Source organism: Pristiophorus japonicus, chromosome 14, assembly GCF_044704955.1.
Source record: "Pristiophorus japonicus isolate sPriJap1 chromosome 14, sPriJap1.hap1, whole genome shotgun sequence".
Taxonomy (NCBI): Eukaryota; Metazoa; Chordata; class Chondrichthyes; family Pristiophoridae; genus Pristiophorus; species Pristiophorus japonicus.
Window position 1 is genome coordinate 134,483,747 of NC_091990.1, and position 24,442 is coordinate 134,508,188.

Sequence of the window (24,442 nt, forward strand, 5' to 3'; positions counted from 1 at the left end):
GTGGGTTCCCTACAGGCTGAGACAGGAGAAATTATAATGGGGAATAAGGAAATAGCAGAGAAATTAAACAAATATTTTGTGTCCATCTTCACAGAAGAAGACACAAAAAACCTCCTGGAAATAATGGAGAGCCAAGGGTCTAGTGAGAATGAAGAACTGAAAGAAATGAATTTAAAAAAATATACTGGAGAAATTAATGGGACTAAAAGATGATGAGTCCCGTGGACCTCATGGCCTACATCCTAGGATTTTGAAAGAGGTGGCTCTCGACATAGTGGATGCATTGGTTGTCATCTTCCAAAATTCCATAGATTCTAGAAACGTTCCGCAGATTGGAAGGTAGCAAATGTAACCCCGCTATTTAAGAAAGGAGGGAGAGAGAAAATGGGTAACTACAGACCAGTTAGCCTGACAGTAGTGAAGAAAATGCTAGAATCTATTATTAAGGACGTGGTAACAGAGCACTTGGAAAAGAATAATAGGATTGAGCAGAGTCAACATGGATTTATGAAAGGGAAATCATGTTTGACAAATCTATTAGAGTTTTTTGAGGTTGTAACTAGCAGAATAGATAAGGGGGAACCAGTGGCTGTGGTGTATTTGGATTTTTGATAAGGTGACACACAAGAGATTATTGAACAAAATTAGGGTTCATGGGATTGGGGTAATATACTAGCATAGATTGAGGATTGGTTGACGGACAGAGAGCAGGAATAAATGGGTCATTTTTGGGTTGGCAGGCTGTAGCTAATCACAATCGATATCAATGATTTGGATGAGGGGACCAAATGTTATATATCCAAGATTGCTCATGATACAAAGATAGGTGGGAATGTAAGTTGTGAGGAGGATGCAAATAGTCTTCAAGGGGATATAGACAGGCTAAGTGAGTGGGCAAGAACGTGGCAAATGGAATATAATGTGGAGAAATGTGAAGTTATCCACTTTGGTAGGAAAATTAGAAGAGCAGAGTATTTTTTAAATGATGAGAAATTGGGAAATGTTGGTGTTCAGAGGGACCTGGGTGTCCTTGTACATGAATCACTGAAAGTTAACATGTAGGTACAGCAAGCAATTAAGAAAGCACATGGCATGTTGGCCTTTATTACAAGAGGATTTGAGTATAAAAGTAAAATTAGATAAGGGCCTAGTGAGACCACATCTGGAGTATTGTGTACAGATTTGGTCTCCTTACCTAAGGAAGTATATACTTGCCATAGAGGGAGTGCAATGAAGGTTCACCAGACTGATTCCTGGGATGGGTGGATTGTCCTATGAGGAGAGATTGAGGCCTATATTCTCTGGAGTTTAGAAGAATGAGAGGTGATCTCATTGAAACATACAAAATTCTTACAAGGCTTGACAAGGTTGATGCAGGGAGGATGTTTCCCCTGGCTGAGGAGTCTAGAACCAGGGGTCACAATCTCAGAATAAGGGGTCGGCCATTGGACTGAGATGAGGAGAAATTTCTTCACTCAGAGGGTGGTGAATCTTTGGAATTCTCCACCCCAGAGGGCTGTGGAGGCTCATTCATTGAGTATATTCAAGACAGCGATCAATAGATTTTTGGATATTAAGGGAATCAAGGGATATGGAAACAGTGCAGGAAAATGGAGTCGAGATAAAAGATCAGCCATGATCTCATTGAATGGCAGAGCAGGCTCGAGGGGCCGAATGGCCTACTCCTGCTCCTAATTCTTATGTTATGATGTTCTTAAACAATTTTAGCTTGATCACCAGTTTACAGCAATTACCAGTTAGATTAGTCATTTTTGATACAGACACTTCTGCAAAATCAGCACATCACTCTTACCACTGCAAGCTAGATCGTTTCGCAACTAACATCTTGCAACACAGGTCGCAGCCGTGGCTTAAAGCTTAGGTTCCCACATTACAACTCTGACTATACGTCAAATAGTACTTTATTTGCTGTGAAGCGCTTTGAGACATCCGGTGGTCGTGAAAGGCGCCATATAAATGTGTCTTTAATAAGTTAGCAACGATTATTCACCCAATTATCCTTGCACCAGCCTTGTGATAGCTTTTCAACTAGATCTTACACCTTCCCTTCCCCGCCTCTGCCCTCCGCCCCCCCCCCCCCCCCCAGCTCTCCCTTTCCCTCCCCTCCCCCCGCCCCCTTCTCTGGCTCTGCCCTCCTGCCACCCCCCCCTGTCTAACGCCTCTCCCACCTCCTATCCACCCCGGCCCTCCCCTCTGGCTCTGCCCTCTACTTCCCCCCCCCCCTCCCCCGCCACTTCGGCTCGGCCTCCCTCCCTCCCTCCCCACTCTTTCACCTCCCACTCCCTCTGATTTTTCTGTTTTCTGTATTGCTTTCTATTTACTCCAGTGCTGCTTAACATGTTCAAATACTTGTTTTGCTCAGTCGAGCCCAATATACAAATAATTGACTTATGCCGTTGTGATTATTTTTCACACAAAGAGACTTGAGAATTCAATCTCAACCTCATTATAGTACTGTATCAGAGGCAGCCAGCTAAAGCTGTGGAGAAATTGGCTATGTGTGCTTGCAGTTCACTGAGATTGTCTGATTTAGTGTGACCTTTCATATGACACTTCACCTGTAATCTAGAGGGTTTAACATGCTGCAGATATGCCATTTCAGTCCAATATGTTGTCACTTCGAATAACTATTTTCAGCCAGTCATTTATAAGTAATGTGTTGGTGCTGGTGAGATATATGAAAAAGACCACCTGATCCATCAACATGGTGCAGCCTACACAAACTATCAATCCACCTCTTCCCAATCACGCAATAAAGAGAGGCAAAAAACCAGAAATAACCTTAGGCCAGTTTAGGAGCAACTCTGGGAAATTCCTCTCTCAACGCCAAAGGCAGACAAACAAGCAACTTCCAGGACACCACAGTGACTGATGCCACTAGTCCCAGTTAGCCACCTACCTCTATAACTCGAGATTTTGTCCACCAGCAGCAATTAATTCCATTTCCTTTTGAAGGTTTGCGGTGAAACTTCACTCACTGCTTGCCCCGGCAGCCTATTCTAAAAGTTGACAAATCTCCAAAGTAACCTGGTATGTAACCTCATTCTGTTTTGGCAACTTGTATGTGGCCCTCTCGTTCTTTCCTGCCTATCTAGCTCAAATAACCTGTAAACTTGGACAGAATCTAATCCCTTTGTTATTTGATATACCTCAATTATATCTCCTCGAAGTCTCTGCTTTTCCAAAATCAAAAGCCTCAGTTCCCTCCCTATTCTGTTAACCAAGGACCTTTTAAACCTGGTATTAATCAAGTGCCCTCCTCTGGATCGTTCCAGGACCTTGGAACCATGTGATGGACCCAACTGGACATAGTATTGCAGATGTGGCCGAATCAAAGCCTTGTACATGGTCAGAATTGTACTTCTAGTTTTATACTTAATTGTTTAGCTGTATATCCTCACAACCGATTCACTTTCACAATGGCCTCACCATAGTGGTCATGGATCTACAATGTCGTGTGAACTACAAACCCCAGGTCCTTCTCCTGCTCTGCACCCTTGAGTGGGAAACCATGTATTATATATACCTGCCTGCAATTAACCTGGCCCAAGTGCATCATGCTGCATTTGTCTATATTGAAAAACATCTGCCCCACACTGGGTCCATTCATCCAATGGGTCTTGATGCACCTGCAGGCTATTTCTCTCACCTACGGTGCTAATCCTTTATCATCAACAATATTGTTGTCTGTTCCCCTGATGTCAGATCATTAATAAAGATGATGAAGGGCAACAGTGCTAACATTGATTCCTGCGGTATCAGCCATAGCTCAGTGAGAGTACTCTCGCCTCTGAGCCAGAAGGTTTTCGGTTCCGGGCCAGAGACTTGAACACATAATCCAGGTTGACATTCCAGTAGTACTCAGGGAGTGCTGCATTGTCGGAAGTGCCATCTTTCGGATGAGACATTAAACCACCTCTTGGGTGGATGTAAAAGATCCCATAGTACTATTATTTTGAAAAAGAGCAGAGAGTTCTCTCTGTTCCCCATGCCAATATTTATCCCTCAACCAACACCTAAAAGCAGATTAACTGGTCATTATGTGAGACCTTGCTGTGTGCAAATTGGTTGCTGTATTTCCTACATTACAACAGTGACTGCACTTCAAAAATACTTCATTGGCTGTAAAGCACTTTGGGATCTCATTTAATAATTGTGCTCTGTATATGTGAATGCAATCAATTCAGTACCTAACCTAAATCTGTCAGTCAATCCCACAAGGCTCAATCTTACTTAGCAGTCTTTTGTGCGGCAATTTATCAAATAATTTTTGAAAACCGAGATAGATAATATCTACCAGATTTACATCAGCCACCAATTTTGTAACTCCTTCAAAAAACATAATCAGATATTCTTCCAGAAGCCATGTTAGGGTTCCTTAATATCCTTTGTTCATTCTAGATGTTGAATAATAGAGTCTCGATTGTGCCATCCAGGTTATACCAGGTTGCAATGGTCACACAAATTGGTTGCTATAGCTTACTCTGACACTTCCAGCTGTGGCTCAGTGGGTAGCAAACTTGCCACTGAGTCAGAGGGTTGTAGGTTCAAGTCCCACTGCAGGAACTTGAGCACATAAATCCAGGCTGGCACTCCAGTGCAGTGTTGAGGGAGTGTTCCAATGAGTGCTGCACTGTCGGAGGTGTCGTCTTTCGGATGAGACATTAAACCGAGGCCCCATCTGCTCTCTCAGGTGGATGTAAAAGATCCCACGGCACTATTTCAAAGAAGAACAGGGGACTTATCCCCAAATCCCTGGCCAATATTTATCCCTCAATCAACATAACAAAAACAGATTATTTGGTTATTATCACATTGCTGTTTGTGGGAGTTTGTTGTGCACAAATTGGCTGCCGCGTTTCCCACATTACAACAGTGACTACACTCCAAAAACGCTTTGAGACACTTTACAACCAATGACGCTTTGAGCGCTTTGTGAAAGGCGCTATATAAATGTAAGTCTTTTGTTCTGAAAATCGGAGTATTGCTGTACGTGCACAGGAAAGTACTAGTCTAATTTGGTGTGTACATTTTATCTATCTATGGCACTTCATCTGCTGTCCTGAGGTGTCTGACCCATGCCAATATGTGTAAACCATGACTCCAATGCACACTAATGTTGTAACACATATAGTTAGCGTATTATGTTAGCTGCGGTTATTACTGCATCGCTGAGCCACTCAACAGTGGACTCAACAGTTTGAACTATTTTTAATTTGGTAGCTCTCTACTGAGATTTACACAAATGCAGCGACAAGATCCTAATATGCAAAGGGCATGAGTGCACTTTGTGCATTTTTTTACTTCCAGCAGTAATGCATAAGTGAACGTAAACAAAAAATGATCTCAATAACGATGGCTGCTTTGTGCAAAGTCCAAGTGACTTGAGCTGATGTGACAACCCACAGGTTTCCACACATGCAATTTCATACCCAATTTCTGCAATTCTGCATAAAAGCTCCAGAGAGGGTGAAAAGTCCAGTTTCTGAGTAGATCTGAACAACAAAAACAAACCGACCGAAACTTATCCTCAGTTTCTCCAGATATTGTGATTTTCTAATGTAGTCTGTACATTTCTCTCTTAAATGAAACACTTCGGAATATTTTTGAGTCTCTGTAGATTTTGTGTTCTCCTCTCTTCCATTCACAATGATTGCTTCAAACAAAATACAAAACATAGCACTCAGAAATAAATATTTTAAAAATCATTGCTGACTGCTTTGTCCCATGATCAATTGCTGCTCTAACACTACATGACACTGCCTTCATGGAAAATAAATAAATCTAACAGTGAGAAGGCAAAATAGGTAAAACAATGCTTTTAACTACAAGATTTTGACTACTAAGCTTGGATTGTGACTATGGCATTGTCACTGATTGAGTTTAGGAAATATTTGAGGGTGTGGAAAGAGAAAAGGATCAATTTTCTTTTAAAACTATCCTTCAGTTTGAAAGTGGGCCAGATTAATCACAATAGCAGGGCCAAGTGAAGTCGAAGCTTAATAGAGAAGAGAAGTTGAATTTAGAGTTTTAGTACTGGGGAATTAAAACGCAGGACGACATCATAGTGTTTTAGAGCCCATTCCCTACAATGATTGACGCAACGATAGCTCTGGGATCAAATGCCCTTGTGACTGGTTAATCGGTAAATCAGCAGATTGTAGCTCGTGCACACACTGAAGATGGTATTGCTGGAAGGTTCTGAAAATTAAGCAGGTACTTATTCTAAGGCAGTAACTAAGATTTCCTTTGTTACTGAGGAATTTGCCCCAGGAACTGTAACGAAGTTACTTCTTAGCTATTTAGTATTTATGTTTAGCATTTCTTTAGAGATATTGTTTCTGGTCGATGTGTGTTTGAAAAAAATTACTTGTCTTTATTGTTCGTCCAGGAACAGAGTGCATAGGAAACAAACAACCTGGGTTTCAAAGTCTATTCCTCTCTGCTGGCAAGAAAAGATTTTAATTTTCTTCTGACAAGCTGGAGTTGTGAAAGAACAAACTTGAATTTATATAGCGCCTTTCATAACCTCAGGACGGCTCAAAATATTTTAACTGTGTAGGGAAACTCAGCAGCCAATTTGTGCACAGCAAGGTCCTACAAACAGTAATGAGATAATGACCATATAATCTGTTTGTGATATTGGTTGTGGGATAAATACTGGACAGGACACCGGGCCACCTGAGAGACCGATAGGGCCTCATCCAAAAAGTTTAACATGCCATCCAAAAGACAGTGCAGCACTATCTCAGTACTTTTTTATTTATTCATTCAAGTGACGTGGGCATCGCTGGCAAGGCCAGCATTTATTGCCCATCCCTATTTTCCCTTGAGAAGGTGGTGGTGAGCCACCATCTTGAACCGCATGGTGAAGGTGCTCCCACACTGCTATTTGGGAGGGAATTCCAGGATTTTGACCCAGCGACGATGAAGGAACGCAATATATTTCCAAGTCAGGATGGTGTATGACTTGGAGGGGAACGTGGAGGTGGTGGTGTTCCCATGCGCCTGCTACCCTTGTCCTTCTAACTGTTAGAGATTGTGGGTTTGGGAGAAGTGGCAGCCTAGATTAGTGCTCAAATCCTGGAGTGGAACTGAAACCCAAAGTCTTCTGACTCAGAGGTGAGAGTGCTACCACTGAGCCAAGGCTGACGCAATTGTCCTGTCTAGGATAATTTCTTTAAATTTGATACTTTTTCTGTGGCCACTAATGATTTGTTTTAAGTGAGTATGTTTCTCTGTGATTCGGCTGGCCTGTCAGCATTTGAAATTTTGTTGGTGTAAATCTGGATTATAATGGGCCTCAGATAGTTAAATGTTTGACTTTCGATACTTATTAAGCATTATTCAGTTGTGCAAACACATTGTGTTGACCACAAGCTGCAGCTGAATTTCAATGATCGGAGGAATTTTCAATGTTTCTGAATCAGTATCAGCAAAAGTTAGCAGTTTACTGAACTTCATGGGGCAGATTTTGCGGTCATAGAAACAGAGAAAATAGGTGCAGGAGTAGGCCATTCGGCCCTTCTAGCCTGCACCGCCATTCAATGAGTTCATGGCTGAACATGCAACTTCAGTACCCCATTCCTGCTTTCTCGCCATACCCCTTGATCCCCCTAGTAGTAAGGACGACATCGAACTCCTTTTTGAATATATTTAGTGAATTGGCCTCAACAACTTTCTGTGGTAGAGAATTCCACAGGTTCACCACTCTCTGGGTGAAGAAGTTTCTCCTCATCTCGGTCCTAAATGGCTTACCCCTTATCCTTAGACTGTGACCCCTGGTTCTGGACTTCCCCAACATTGGGAACATTCTTCCTGCATCTAACCTGTCTAAACCCGTCAGAATTTTAAACGTTTCTATGAGATCCCCTCTCATTCTTCTGAACTCCAGTGAATACAAGCCCAGTTGATCCAGTCTTTCTTGATATGTCAGTCCCGCCATCCCGGGAATCAGTCTGGTGAACCTTCGCTGCAGTCCCTCAATAGCAAGAATGTCCTTCCTCAAGTTAGGAGACCAAAACTGTACACAATACTCCAGGTGTGGCCTCACCAAGGCCCTGTACAACTGTAGCAACACCTCCCTGCCCCTGTACTCAAATCGCCTCGCTATGAAGGCCAACATGCCATTTGCTTTCTTAACCGCCTGCTGTACCTGCATGCCAACCTTCAATGACTGATGTACCATGACACCCAGGTCTTGTTGCACCTCCCCTTTTCCTAATCTGTCACCATTCAGATAATAGTCTGTCTCTCTGTTTTAACACCAAAGTGGATAACCTCACATTTGGAGATACTACATTTAATCCCCTCGTCTAAATCATTAATGTACAATGTAAACAGCTGGGGCCCAGCACAGAATCTTGCGGTACCCCACTAGTCACTGCCTGCCATTCTGAAAAGTACCCATTTACTCCTACTCTTTGCTTCCTGTCTGACAACCAGTTCTCAATCCATGTCAGCACACTACCCCCAATCCCATGTGCTTTAACTTTGCACATTAATCTTTTGTGTGGAACCTTGTCGAAAGCCTTCTGAAAGTCCAAATATACCACATCAACTGGTTCTCCCTTGTCCACTCTACTGGAAACATCCTCAAAAAATTTCAGAAGATTTGTCGAGCATGATTTCCCTTTCACAAATCCATGCTGACTTGGACCTATCATGTCACCTCTTTCCAAATGCGCTGCTATGACATCCTTAATAATTGATTCCATCATTTTACCCACTATTGATGTCTGGCTGACCGGTCTATAATTCCCTGTTTTCTCTCTCCCTTTTTAAAAAAAAAAGTGGGGTTACATTGGCTACCCTCCACTCGATAGGAACTGATCCAGAGTCTATTGAATGTTGGAAAATGACTGTCAATGCATCCGCTATTTCCAAGGCCACCTCCTTAAGTACTCTGGGATGCAGTCCATCAGGCCCTGGAGATTTATCGGCCTTCAATCCCATCAATTTCCCCAACACAATTTCCCGACTAATAAGGATTTCCCTCAGTTCCTCCTCCTTACTAGACCCTCTGACCCCTTTTATATCCGGAAGGTTGTTTGTGTCCTCCTTAGTGAATACCGAACCAAAGTACTTGTTCAATTGGTCTGCCATTTCTTTGTTCCCCGTTATGATTTCCCCTGATTCTGACTGCAGGGGACCTACGTTTGTCTTTACTAACCTTTTTCTCTTTACATATCGATAGAAACTTTTTCAGTCCGTCTTAATGTTCCCTGCAAGCTTCCTCTCGTACTCTATCTTCCCTACCCTAATCAAACCCTTTGTCCTCCTCTGCTGAGTTCTAAATTTCTCCCAGTCCCCAGGTTCACTGCTATTTCTGGCCAATTTGTATGCCACTTCCTTGGCTTTAATACTATCCCTGATTTCCCTTGATAGCCACGGTTGAGCCACCTTCCCTTTTTTATTTTTATGCCAGACAGGGATGTACAATTGTTGTAGTTTATCCATGCGGTCTCTAAATGTCTGCCATTGCCCATCCACAGTCAACCCCTTAAGTATCATTCGCCAATCTGTCCTAGCCAATTCACGCCTCATACCTTCAAAGTTACCCTTCTTTAAGTTCTGGACCATGGTCTCTGAATTTACTGTTTCATTCTCCATCCTAATGCAGAATTCTACCATATTATGGTCACTCTTCCCCAAGGGGCCTCGCACAACGAGATTGCTAATTAATCCTCTCTCATTACACAACACCCAGTCTAAGATGGCCTCCCCCCTAGTTGGTTCCTCGACATATTGGTCTAGAAAACCATCCCTTATGCACTCCAGGAAATCCTCCGCCACCGTATTGCTTCCAGTTTGGTTAGTCCAATCTATGTGCATATTAAAGTCACCCATGATAACTGCTGCACCTTTATTGCATGCACCCCTAATTTCCTGTTTAATGCCCTCCCCAACACCACTACTACTGTTTGGAGGTCTGTACACAACTCTCACTAACGTTTTTTGCCCTTTGGTGTTCTGCAGCTCTACCCATATAGATTCCACATCATCCAAGCTAATGTCTTTCCTAACTATTGCATTAATCTCCTCCTTAACCAGCAATGCTACCCCACCTCCTTTTCCTTTTATTCTATCCTTCCTGAATGTTGAATACCCATGGATATTGAGTTCCCAGCCCTGATCATCCTGGAGCCACGTCTCCGTAATCCCAATCACATCATATCCGTTAACATCTATTTGCACAATTAATTCATCCACTTTATTACGGATACTCCATGCATTAAGACACAAAGCCTTCAGGCTTGTTTTTTTAACACCCTTTGTCCTTTTAGAATTATGATGTAGTGTGGCCCTTTTTGTTTCTTGCCTTTGTTTACTCGGCCTTCCACTATTGCTTTTTACCTTTCTGCCATCTGTTTCTAACTCCATATTACTTCGCCCTATCTCGCTGCATAGGTTCCCATCCCCCTGCCATACCTACGGTGTACGCCGTCAGCATCCAAATAGAATACAAATTTACCAGATCGGGGCCATCCTTCGCGAACTTGCTCTCTGACGCTGCATACTCAAGAGCAGCGTAATGGGCCACGGATCCCAGGGGTGTATCGTGTGTGACTGTACCGCGGATCACGTGGGCTTTGGGCTCCCAGTTTCCTACTACGTTTCTTGTCATTGAAGAGCAGGTTATATCAATAGACAGAGGAGTTAATGGCCCGGAAAGACCTCAAATTAAAAAATATGCTGCTTTGCGTCTCTCACTTTGGATGTATTTTCAGAATTATTGTTGTGGAAATCCCAATTGCCGGGCAATTAGCCAGCTCTGTGCCAGCAATTGGGATTTCCACAACATGACAGATGGTCTGCCAAGTCGTAACTTGACAGATCGCAAGTTTGGGATCAAGCGCAAGTGCCACCGCATGCGGGAATCCTGAACTTGCGGTCCATTTCAAGGCGGTATGACGCCATACTCCCACGCAAAGTCTGGCACCATATATTCATCAAGATGATGAAATTGGAAAATCATTGTTACATATTCAGTACCAACATCAAACCGTAGTGTTCATTTGCAGCTCTTGGTGTATCTGCTCATTGGTATCTCGTAATTGGAAGAATCATATAATGTCAGTACCCCATGTTTTAGCAGAAACTCCATTCACAGGTCATAAAAGAGCTCATATCTCTTAAGATAGAAAACACATACATAAGGTACATTTTGTTAGTCGTTACAGTTGTGTTTCTAATAATCAAATTTGACTAAGCAGGTTTATCCAGTCAGTACCCGAGACATACAGACCAGGAAGGTCCTAGGTTCAGGTCCCTGGTCTCTCCTGAGTTAATTATCTTCGCCAAGGTACTGGCATGAATGCTAAACTCCTTGGGTTAGGGAGGATAAATCCATCCTAAGGTTTTTGCTCCTGATTTGTTATCTACCAGCCCCCACTAGAAGTGTGCTATGTGGATGTTGGGCAAAGACTGGATTGGGATTGATTTATTTACATGTGTCATGGTCATTTGTGTGAAGTCCTTACTCTACAGTATGAAACCACACGAGGCACATTCTGGGGACAAGGTCACTCTGTGACCTGAACTCTTTATTCACAGGACTCCAAAGACGATGACCCTGCGGGGGACCTCCCTTTTTATACCTGAGTGATCAGGTAAGGACTGTCTCCCACAAGTTCACCCCTTGTGGTCAAGGTGTGCATCTAGGTTGAGTGTACACAGTAATACAGTGGTGTTACATTGTGGTTACATACATGACATCACCTCCCCACACAAAGTCTTATTGGGATCATAGGTTTAGTCTTTCAGGTGGTCTACGCTCCCTCGTGGAGCGCCGCAGTTGGGGCTCTGGTTGTTGGACACTGACGCGATTGTCTGTCACCTGTGGTGATTCCGGCCTGTCCGGGCTGACCTCAGGGACTGTGCATTCTTCTGATTGCTCTTGTTGCTTGTTCACTGGCGGTGTGGTGAGCTCCATCTCATGGTCTTCTTCAGGTACCTCCGTGTCGATGCTGAACCTTTTTTTTACTTGGTCCAGATGCTTACGGCATATCTGACCATTGTTGAGTTTTACCACGATGACCCTATCCCCCTCTTTGTCAATTACAGTGCCCTCAAGCCATTTGGGCCCCATGGCGTGATTGAGGACAAATACAGGATAATTTATTTCTATATATTTCCCCCTCGCATTACGGTCATGGTACTCGTTTTGTGACTTGCGCTTGCCCTCAACTATGTCGGCCAGGACTGGGTGAATGAGGGACAACTGAGTTTTGAGTGTCCGTTTCATTAGTAGCTCTGCGGGCGGGACCCCCGTGAGCGAGTGCGGTCGGGATCTATAGGCCAGCAGGAGGCGCGATAGGCAGCATTGTAGGGAGGGCCCTTGAATCCTGAGCATACCTTGCTTAATGATTTGGACCGCACGTTCTGCCTGGCCATTGGAGGCCGGCTTGAACGGCGCAGTCCTGACGTGGTTGATGCCATTGCCTGACATAAACTCTCGGAATTCGTAGCTTGTGAAACATGGGCCATTTTCACTAACCAGGATGTCCGGCAAGCCATGGGTTGCAAAGATCGCACGTAGGCTTTCCACGGTGGTGGATGACATGCATGAATTCAGAATGATGCACTCGATCCATTTTGAGTACGCATCTACCACAATAAGGAACATCTTACCCATGAACGGGCCCGCGTAGTCAACATGAATGTGTGACCATGGCCTGGTGGGCCAGGGCCACGGGCTGAGCGGGGCCTCCCTGGGGGCATTATCCAGCTGGGCACAGGTCGTGCACCTGCGAACACAGTGTTCCAGGTCTGAATCAATTCCAGGCCACCAAACATGTGACTGGGCAATGGCCTTCATCAATAAAATGCCTGGATGCTCGCTGTGGAGTTCTCTGATGAATGCCTCCCTGCCCTTCTGAGGCATAACTACCCGGCTGCCCCATAGTAGGCAGTCGGCTTGGAGGGAGAGCTCATCCATCCGTCTGTGGAATGGTCTGACCTCCTCAGGGCATGCTCCGTGTGCAGGCACCCAATCCCCAGTCAGGACACATTTCTTAATCAGGGATAGGAGGGGATCTCTGTCCAGATTTTGATCTGGCCAGCTGTGATGGGGGAGCCTGCGCTGTCAAAGGCATCGACAGCCATGACCATCTCGGCGCTTTGCTCCGCTGCCCCCTCATTGGTGGCCAGTGGAAGCCTGCTGAGTGCGTCAGCGCAATTTTCAGTGCCAGGCCGGTGCTGGATGGAGTAGTCATAAGCAGCCAGCGTGAGGGTCCATCGCTCTATGCGAGCTGATGCGTTGGCATTGACAGCCTTGCTGTCTGACAACAGGGATGTTAATGGCTTGTGGTCCGTCTCTAATTCAAACTTCCTACCAAAGAGGTACTGATGCATTTTTTTTACACCGTAGACACATGCAAACGCTTCCTTCTCGACCATCCCATATCCCCGTTCTGCTTGAGAGAGCGACCTGGAGGCATAAGCCACAGGTTGTAGTTGACCCTCAGCATTGCCCTGCTGCAACATGCACCCAACCCCATAGGACGATGCATCACATGTCAGCACCAATTTTTTACAGGGATCGTACAGGGTCAACAACTTGTTTGAACAAAGTAGGTTTCGCGCCCAATCAAAAGCCCGCTCTTGACAGTCCCCCCAAAACCAATCGCAACCCTTTCGCAGGAGCATGTGTAGCAGCTCCAACAATGTGCTCAAGTTCAGCAGAAAGTTCCCGAAATAGATCAACAGTCCCAGGAATGAACACAACTCCGATGTGTTGCAGGGCCTGGGTGCTCGTCAAATCGCCTCTGTTTTGGATTCGGTGGGCTGAATCCCATCTGCAGCAACCCTCCTGCCCAGAAACTCAACCTCAGGAGCTAAGAACAAACATTTAGACTTTTTGAGTCGCAGGCCTACCCGGTCCAGTCGGCGTAGCACCTCCTCCAGGTTGTGGAGGTGTTCCTCGGTGTCTCGACCTGTGATGAGGATGTCGTCCTGGAATACGATCGTTCCAGGAATGGATTTAAGCAGGCTTTCCATGTTTCGTTGAAAAATCGCGGCCGCTGATCGAATGCCAAACGGGCACCTGTTATAAACGAACAGTCCCTTGTGCGTGGTGATGGTGGTCAGTAGTTCAGATTCGTCGTCCAGTTCCTGGGTCATATAGGCTGAAGTGAGGTCCAACTTGGTGAACAGCTTGCCGCCTGCCAGCGTGGCGTAAAGGTCCTCCGCTCTCGGGAGCGGGTATTGATCTTGTGGGGACACCTGATTGATGGTGGCCTTGTAGTCTCCACAGATCCTGACAGAGCTATCCGCTTTTAGTACGGGAACGATGGGGCTCACCCAGTTACTGAATTCGACAGGCGAGATGATGCCCTCTCTCAACAGCCAGTCCAGTTCGCTCTCGGTCTTTTCCCGCATCACATACGGCACCGCTCTGGCTTTTTGGTGCACTGGCCTGGCGTCCGTGGTGATGTGTATCACTACTTTAGTGCCTTTGAAAGTCCCAATGCCAGGTTGGAATACTGAATCGAATTGTTGTAGGACTTGTGAGCACGAACTTCGCTCCACAGATGATGTTGCGTGAACATCCCCCCATTTCCAGTTCATCTTGGCTAACCAGCTCCTCCCCAGCAGTGCGAGACCATTGCCCGGGACAATCCAAAGCAGTAGTCGATTCACTAACCCATTGTGTGTGGCAGCCAACATTGCACTGCCTAGCACCGGAGGGATTTATTTTGTGTAAGTCCGTAATTGTGTGTCAACACGTGCTAATTTGGGTCTACTGGCTTTAAGTGGCCATAGCTTCTCAATTTGCTGAACGCCCATGAGTGACTGGCTGGCCCCAGTGTCCAGCTCCATGCGTATAGGGATACCGTTTAATAAAACCCTCATCATCATTGGTGGCGTTTTGGTGAATGAACTGTGAATACTTGCCACATGGACCCGCTGAACATCGGTGTCCATCGATTTGCCCCAAAGGTCATCCTGCCTCAAAGAACCCTTCTTCTGGTCCATCCGCCTCATATATTAGTCTGGTTGCATGCTTCCTGCACATTCGAGCTAAGTGGCCACTGAGATTGCAGTTCCTGCAGACACACTGTTGAATTCTGCAAGATCTAGCTGAGTGTTTTCCCCCACATCTCCAGCACGAGTTAAAGTTTCCATTGTTGGGAACAAAAGGGCTATGGTCAGGCATTCCGCGCTGACTGTCCCGTTGACTGCTCTTAAGTACTCTATTAGTGGGTGTCAATGGCCCCATCCCAGGCCGCATTGTCCACTGTGATGGCGTGAATGTCCGTTCAGCCTGCCATTGTCTATGTTGAAGTCCTACTCTGGGGTCGATTGCTTTGGACTGCCCCTGCCTGCCTGCGGGGCTCTGAGTTGCATTGATGATGTTGAGTCCCTGATCCATCGCCGCGTTAGAGGCAGAATTGCGCGCGTATATTATTTTCGCCTCTTCCTCCCCTGCCATGAAAGTTTGAGCCATCAACGCTGCCGCTTCCAAGGTCAAATCCTTGGTCTCAATTAATTTGCGGAAAATTCCCGCATGACCGATGCCCTCGATGAAGAAGTCCCTTAGCATCTCCTCCCTGCAGGCGCCTGTGAACTTACAGAGGCTGGCCAAATGCCGGAGGTCCGCTACGAAATCCGGTATGCTCTGTCCTTCATGACGTCGGTGGGTGTAGAATCTCTGTCGGGTCATATGTATGCTACTCGCCGATTTGAGGTGCTCCCCGATCAATTTGCTAAGTTCTTCAAAGGTTTTGTCCGTCGGCTTTTCAGTTGCTCGTAAGTCCTTCATGAGCGCGTAAGTCTTTGATCCGCAGCTGGTCAAGAGATGAGCCCTTTGCTTGTCGGCCGCTGCATCCCCCAGCCATTCTTTCGTAACGAAGCTTTGCTGAAGCCTCTCGACAAAATCGTCCCAGTCTTCCCCAACACAGTACTGTTCCTCTGTGCTACCGGTGGCCATTCTCGTGGGTCGTGAATTCCCGTTTCTCGTCGCCAATGTAAAGTCCTTACTCTACAGTATGAAACCACACGAGGCACATTCTGGGGACAAGGTCACTCTGTGACCTGAACTCTTTATTCACAGGACTCCAAAGACAATGACCCTGCGTGGGACCTCCCTTTTTATACCTGAGTGATCAGGTAAGGAGTGTCTCCCACAAGTTCACCCCTTGTGGTCAAGGTGTGCATCTAGGTTGAGTGTATACAGTAATACAGTGGTGTTACATTGTGATAACATACATGACAATTTGGACAAAGCATAGGAATCTTATTGCAGCAAGAGATTGACAGCCTTGGGAGGGGAAAAATTGATGGGCAAGATAAATAAAAATCCATGATTTGAGACTGTACCCAATTTTGATTGGTGAGTTGTTTGTTTGCCAGCACTTGTGCTGTAATATTTGCTAGCATTTCCTCCCCCCCAACCCCACCCTAAGGGTTCAGGACCTACACACAGTGGATTATTCAATCCCATTTTATGATTACTCCCATTCTTACACTAAAAAAAACGATGTTAAGTTTTGCCTCTTACCCAGCAGCATTGCACGGCTAACCCAAAGTAAACTGGGAACAAAGTGACCTGGTGGGTTTCCATTCTGGGCGACTTTTTAAAAGAAAGATTACCCTTTCTTTTCTTTGGTGTGTTTCATGTTTAAAAAACAACACATAAAAAATGTAGTTTATGATTATTTATATCTGCACCTTTTTATTTCAGGTTACATTGACCCAAATGTAGGTAGTACCTCCTCTGGGATGCGAACCTCCGGGCCTGCTTTTTCTGCCCTTCACAGACTTCGCCGGAAAAGAAAGCCACCCCGGGTGAAGGATCCCTTGGACGACGTTCTTCTCAAATTTCTAACAGCACAAAGAGTGGTCGAGGAACGTTTCCTGCAAATGGAGGAGCGAAGAATGCAACGGGACATGGAACTGGAAGACAGGCGCATGCAATTGGAGCAGCGTCGGATGGAACTGGAGAGGGAGCACGAGTACAGAATGTTCACCATATTCGCCCAGATGGTGAACGCACTGCGACATGGTGGCTCCCTGCAGACCTTGGGCTTGGACCTCAGCCAGGCCTTCTCACAGGCTTCTGGTCAAGCCACTGGGGCAGGTGATGCCCCATCCTCGGCTTCCACCTCTAAAAATGGTAGCAGTAGAGTAGTGCAGCCTCCGAGCAAATCTCTACCAAATGGACGGAGGGATGTGTCTGATGTAGAAGGGAATCCAATATTCCAACAACCTGAGTTTAGCATTTATTTATCAAAGAGAGGAAATGAAATCATTAATTTCTGTGGAAAACTTCAGGAAGGTTTTGCTGCCTACCATGCAGATAAGCATGACGAAGACAAAAACCCGAATGTAAGTCTATTAAGGCATATTAAGGTTAGAATGATCGACATTTATGACACAGAATGAGACCATTCAGCCCATTTTGTCTGTGCCGGTTTGGTCTAGCTGTGGTCTGTGGGGCTTTATTTGTATTCATTTATTTGATTGGGGTATTTAGATTAAATCCAAACTGAATTTCAGAATGTGTTCAGTCACTGATTTTTAACTGCAACTTAGGTTACATACTTAGACACATTGAGGAGGGTCTGCTATTCTAAAGACTTTGGGTTTTCACAATTAATTTGCACAACATCATAATTACACAAATTTGGCATTATCTTTAGGATTCTAACCTTGCATAGAGATTATGGTAAATTGGGGTGAAAAGTGCACTGGTTAAATTCAAAAGTTTGAGGTCACACACTTTGTTGGGGAACACTCCACTGCATGTTCTTTAAATAAGCTGAGTGTGTTTGAAGTTGTAGATGGGCACAAATGGAACAGTCCTGACCATTGCCACACATATGTGCATGTTTATCCTGAACACTCTACGCTAGGTACCACTTTATGTGTACGCAGGTTTATTGGCTTTGCACAGTTTTGGATCACTGAAACCACCCGTGAACAATTCCTGACAGACCTTTCTCCGTTTAGTAGGGTTTAAAATTGTTTCTATTTTTCTCCTGTGTTTAGAATCGTCACTACCTCCCAGCAAGTCACCCTTGCCATAAACATGGAAACATAAAAATAGGTGCAGGAGTAGGCCATTCAGCCCTTCGAGCCTGCACTACCATTCAATAAGATCATGGCTGATCATTCGCTCAGTACCCATTTCCTGCTTTCTCTCCATACCCCTTGATCCCTTTAGCCGTAAGGGCCATATCTAACTCCCTCTTGAATATATCTAACGAACTGGCATTAACAACTCTCTGCGGTAGGTAACCCCACAGGTTCATAATTCTCTGAGTGAAGAAGTTTATCCTCATCTCAGTCCTAAATGGCTTACCCTTTATCCTTAGACTGTGACTCCTGGTTCTGGACTTCCCCAACATCGGGAACATTCTTCCTGCATCTAACCTGTCCAGTCCCATCAGAATTTTATATGTTTCTATGCGATTCCCTCTCATTCTTCTAAACTCTAGTGAATACAGGCCCAGTCGATCCAGTCCGTCCTAATATGTCAGTCCTGCCATCCCGGCAATCAGTCTGGTGAACCTTCGCTGCACTCCCTCAACAGCAAGAATGTCCTTCCTCAGATTAGGAGACCAAAACTGAACACAATATTCCAGGTGAGGCCTCACCAAGGCCCTGTACAACTGCAGTAAGACCCTGCTCCTATACTCAGCTATGAAGGCCAACGTGCCATTTGCCACCTTCACCGCCTGCTGTACCTGCATGCCAACTTTCAATGACTGATGTACCATGACACCCAGGTCTCATTGCACCTCCCCTTTTCCTAATCTGCCACCATTCAGATAATATTCTGCCTTCATGTTTTTGCCACCAAAGTGGACAACCTCACATTTATCTTCATTATACTGCATTTGCCCACTCACCTAACCTCTCCAAATCACCCTGCAGCCTCTTACCATCCTCCTCACAGCTCACACCGCCACCCAGCTTAGTGTTATCTGCAAACTTGGAGATAAAACACCCAACAGCCTTCCCTCCTACCTTTGCAGCAAAAAATTTTTAAATTTGAATATCAGACTTTCGCCCCTGTTTTATGCTTAATGTTTCATTCCACTGAGAAATATTAATTATTGATGGAAATATCAAACTGAAATTATTTTAATTGATATTGTGGGCCTGAAATTACAGTGAGTACACTGTCTGAAGCCTTCAGAATGGCCCTGCAAGTTTCCGAGTTTGCATGCACTGCACGTGTGTGAAAACCCGGAACTTGCGATCTGTCAAGTTTCACTTGGACAGATTTTTCACATCCACTCCAAGATCACTTTCGCTGGCACAGATTTGGGCCAACTACTGCCCAGCAAATGGCCGTGAAAAGCTTTCCCGCCAGGTAAAAGGATTTTTGGTCTCTAGAAATATTATCGGAGAAAGACTTCCAGCTATGTTTACAATTCCCATTTCCTTCCCGTAATTCAGCACAGGTTTCAGAAAGCTGGGAAATGCTTTTCCAGTAATGTCAGTGGTTGTTTTAAATACTGTTTGTGTGTTTATAAATTTGGTAAATATTAATGTTCTAAATTGCAGGCAATGAAAATCTCACATTATGGTACTGTATGTGCCATAAATTGAGTTTGACCTGTGAACTGGAATTGGAGTGACCTAGCACCCACATTGTGAATTAATAATCAGTGGGTGAGTTTCTAAAGTAAGTCTGAGTGCAGCTCTTTGTTCAGATAGTAGATTATTATTTTCTTTTTGCTTTCATCCCTTCTTGCAGGGCATTATTAATCTTGGAACTGCTGAGAATAAGTTGTGCTTTGACCTGCTTTCCAAACGGGTATGTGCATTTTTATGTCAACTGTATAAAAAAAAAAAATGTACCCTCCAAAGTGCTTTTCCAATTTCCTATCCAGTATTGTTTACATCAGCATTTTAACAGGAGATTCCAAATCTCACATTACAAGCTTTCGTGCTTCTCATTTTTGGAAGAAAACCGATTTGGACTTTTACCAAGTCAGTTTTGGTCAAAGTCTATTGGTTGGTAGACTGCTAGGAGTTTGTAAGGAAATTGGTGGCTGTGAAACGGCCCAGCGGTTTCTCCACACCGTTTTGTGATCCATGATTTTCAGAAACGAGTTGGAAGTTCAAGCGGTTTATAAGAATGCCTTTGTTCGAGGAAAATGAACTTCTAACTATCCAATTTAGATGTCAATTGCAATTGTAAGATATTGGCCCCAAATTTGTGGTCAGCGGCAAAGTGACGACGCTCTCCACTGACCTCGAAGAAAGCTACCCACAAGGATCTAGTGATCTCTGTGCTGTCGATTACACCTTTCCCAATGTTAGTTTGATTCTGCCGCCAACTCTAGGGGATCTCCAGCGCCCAGCAACAATGATGTCATCAAGGAGGCTAAGCAGCCAATCACATTGAATAATTCTCACAGATAGCAAACCAGGAAGTAAAATGCACTGATTATCCTTCACTTTTTATAAATTTTGCAGAAAGCGAAATGAAGATTAGGACATACACATGGGATTAAGGTAGAAGATGAAATATTATAAGTCAATCTATGGAATTTTTATAATAATGGAAATATTTGACATTTCATAAATATAAGATTAATTTTGCGGGACCAGACTGGCTGTTCCACAGTAGTTCTGACTTAGTAAGCTGTTACACCTCATTTAAAAAGCTTAACATTTTCAGGGATTTTAATAGCGATATTACAGTGTAAAAGGGGAAGTTCTCATCAGTTCAGTGATATCTAAAGATTGCCGTGTATGGTGACTTCAACAATGGGCCCTGTGGAGCTGTAGGAATCACTGACAGCAACTCCTAGATTTCCGCGTTTAACTACGCATGTGCAGATACCAGAAGTTTCTGTCCTTTTCTCAGAGTATTGACGGCGAACGCTGACAGTTTTGCTATCATTACAACTGCAAAATCTGAGCCATTAATTGGTAGGAGCTTTATCGAACTGAGCCCAAAGAATTGACACACAACTTTGCTAAGTCTAGTGGCAGTACAGTATTTAACCTTTTCTTGGTTTATTTATCTGCTTCCTTGAACGACAAAAGCTGAAAATGGAAAGTCACTATTTAACTTGTAGGAAATTTGAGATTAATAAATTTGATACAATCTTTGGGGAGACCAATGTAACAGTTTGCACTGGAATCTTTTTAATGATGTGTTGATGTTACACAGCAGTTCATGTAGCTGTGATACACATTTTTTGTAAAAATCCCAGCTCACAACACAATTACGATGTGAAATGTGACCTCACTACATGCATTACTCCACATTTAAATGTTAAGTGTAGAAAAAACAACAACTTCAAACCTGTAATTAACTGGTTGTTTGTCAAATTGCTGTTTGTGGAACCTTGGTATGCGCAAATTGGCTGTCATGTTTGCCTAAATAACAACAGTGATTACACCTCAAAATAATTCCTTGGCTATGAAGCACTTTGACGTACTGAGTACTCATGGAGCATATACTGGGATCTGGTGGTTTAAAGGAAATAAACTATTTGTTACCAACTGCATAATGGATTCTTGAATAACTTATACATTGTAGACTATTTCTTATTTTCTGTGAACTATCAGGCCACTATGCATATTCTCTCTAAATTTATAGCAGTAACTTTGTGAACACTCCTGATCAATGTTCCCACTAAGGTGCATGCGCGCGCAGTAATCTGAAAGGTCCCGTGCAGGCTACTCACCGGCTTTTACATTGTAAATACCATGCAGGCACAGAGCTTTAAAGGGACTGCACATTAAAAGAAACAGGCCATGCAGAACAAAGCACAGTTTACAGGGAACATTTCTCCCGATGGACTAAAGAGTGAAGCACATATCCATGGAGATCGGAAGGTCACATGATCGATTGCAGCTCTGAGCTGTGTGCTGATTGCAGCAAAAGCAGCAGCTGGGTTGCTACAGTTTGCCTCAGTGTTGCTAAGTTAACTCTTTATGACTGGTGTCATCGAGAGTTAGCAAGTGACGGCTTTTTAAAGAGACGCAAACAATAAACTAAATTATAAATAAGCTAAATGAACTTTTAAAAAATGGTCCCGGGGTTTGATGATGCACTCCAGTCTCTCCGAGAGTGTCCACCGGTCACAGAAGGCAAGTGCCCCTAAACAATGGAAGAGAAAAATCGATCCGGGTTCCCACTGCTGTTCCTGTTGAGTGATTGCTGCGGGAAAATGCACGTATATGAATGTCAAAAGAGGAAGGTATTGGGGCTCAGCTGTGATGCTCTTCACAGTTAATGCCTGTCTAGGCTTCCCGCCCTAAAGAAGGCAAATGGCATATTGGCCTTCATAGCGAGAGGATTTGAGTATAGGAACAGGGAGGTCTTACTGGAGTTGTACAGGGCCTTGGCGAGGCCACACCTTGAATATTGTGTACAGTTTTGGTCTCCTAATCTGAGGAAAGACATTCTTGCTATTGAGGGAGTGCAGCGAAGGTTCACCAGACTGATTTCAAGGATGGCAGGACTGACGTATGAAGAAAGACTGGATCGACTAGGCTTATATTCACTGGAATTTAGGAGAATGAGAAGGGATCTCATAGAAAAATATAACATTCTGATGGGATTGGACAGGTTAGATGCAGGAAGAATGTTCCCGATGTTGGGGAAGTCCAGAACCAGGGGTCGCAGTCTAAGGATAGGGGGTAAGCCATTTAGGACTGAGATGAGGAGAAATTTCTTCACTCAGAGAGTTGTTAACCTGTGGAATTCTCTACCGCAGAGAGTTGTTGATGCCAGTTCGTTAGATATATTCAAAAGGGAGTTAGATATGGCCCTTACGGCTAAAGGGATCAAGGGTTATGGAGAGAAAGCAGGAATGGGGGACTGAAGTTGCACGATCAACCATGATCGTATTGAATGGTGGTGCAGGCTCGAAGGGCCGAATGGCCTACTCCTGCACCTATTTTCTATGTTTCTATGCTTACTTGGGCAAGGTTGCATTGCATTCCCTACAAGAAACACTCTTCTCAGGCACACAACCTATTCATGCTACACCTGCGTAAATTTTGTTTCACAATAGGCTGCTAGAATGGAGTGAGTTTCTATCCCACCCTACAGAGAAGCATTTGGCTTCTGTTGGTAATTCCACAGTGGCACAGCTACGAAAAGGAATTCTTTCAGGGAGGAGAATGGAAAGCATGGTTGATCCTATGTCCTATTTCCAACGTGCTGATGTTCTACTATGCTGTGCTTATACCATTCTTTCTTACTCACGCAATCATATTTTATTACGGTACATCAATTCATGTTTCAGAAAAATCTTTAAACAACCAGTGGCATTACAGATGGGCAGTCAAGATCAAATATTATCTTCAGATGAAACGGAGTTAGAGGATGAGAGATAATTAGACTAGGGCATGAAGATGTAGTTCATTCTCCATTTTAAAGTTATACCTTCTGTGCTTGTTTTGTATTATAGTATTTTAATTTTATATGAAGTTTTGCTATAAAGTAACAGCAGTTTGGGAAGCAAAGAAATAGTGTTGGTCAGAGTTTTTCTACAGTTCTAACAAGAGAACATAAGAACATAAGAAATAGGAGCAGGAGTAGGCCACCTGGCCCCTCGAACCTGCTCCGCCATTTAATAAGATCATGGACTCAGCTCCACTTCCCTGCCCGCTTCCCATAACCCTTTATTCTCTTATCGCTCAAAAATCTGTCCATCTCCACCTTAAATATATTCAATGACCCAGCCTCCACAGCTCACCGGGGCAGGGAATTCCATAAATTTACAACCCTGTGAGAGAAGAAATTCCTCCTCCTCGTAGTTTTAAATGGGCGGCCCATTATTCTGAGACTACGTCCCCTAGTTTTAGTTTCCCCTATGAGTGGAAATATCCTCTCTGCATCCACCTTGTCGAGCCCCCTCATTATCTTATATGTTTCGATAAGATCACCTCTGATTCTTCTGAACTCTAATGTATATCGGCCCGACCTACTCAATCGATCTTCATAAGTCAAACCCCTCATCTCTGGAATCAACCTAGTGAACCTTCTCTGAACAGCCTCCAATGCAAGTATATCCCTCCTTAAATATGGAGACCAAAACTGTACTCTCGGTGTGGCCTCACCAATACCCTGTACAGTTGTAGCAGGACTTCACTGCTTTTATACTCTATCCCCCTTGCAATAAAGGCCAACATTCCATTTGCCTTCCTGATTACTTGCTGTACCTCCATACTAATTTTTTGTGTTTCATGCACAAGAACCCCAGGTCCCTCTGTACTGCAGCACTTGGCAATTTTTCTCCATTTAAATTATAATTTGCTTTTCTATTATTTCTGCCAAAGTGGATAACCTCACATTTTCCCACATTATGTTCCATCTGCCAAATTTTTGCCCACTCACTTAGCCTGTCTATATCCCTTTGCAGATTTTTTGTGTCCTCCTCACAATTTGCTTTCTCACCCATCTTTGTATCATCAGCAAATTTGACTACATTACACT

The 24,442-nt window shown here is 44.2% G+C and overlaps 1 protein-coding gene across 3 annotated transcripts in view; it reads left to right on the forward strand.

The window, feature by feature from the left end:
• LOC139280121 (1-aminocyclopropane-1-carboxylate synthase-like protein 1) overlaps positions 1–24,442 on the forward strand; it is an 88,292-nt gene that overhangs the window by 9,439 nt on the left and 54,411 nt on the right. For all 3 annotated transcript variants that reach the window (XM_070899642.1, XM_070899644.1, XM_070899643.1), the window contains 2 exons: positions 16,709–17,352; positions 19,733–19,792. In XM_070899642.1, coding sequence (XP_070755743.1) covers positions 16,709–17,352; positions 19,733–19,792 — 704 coding nt within the window. The remainder of the gene's footprint in view (positions 1–16,708; positions 17,353–19,732; positions 19,793–24,442) is intronic.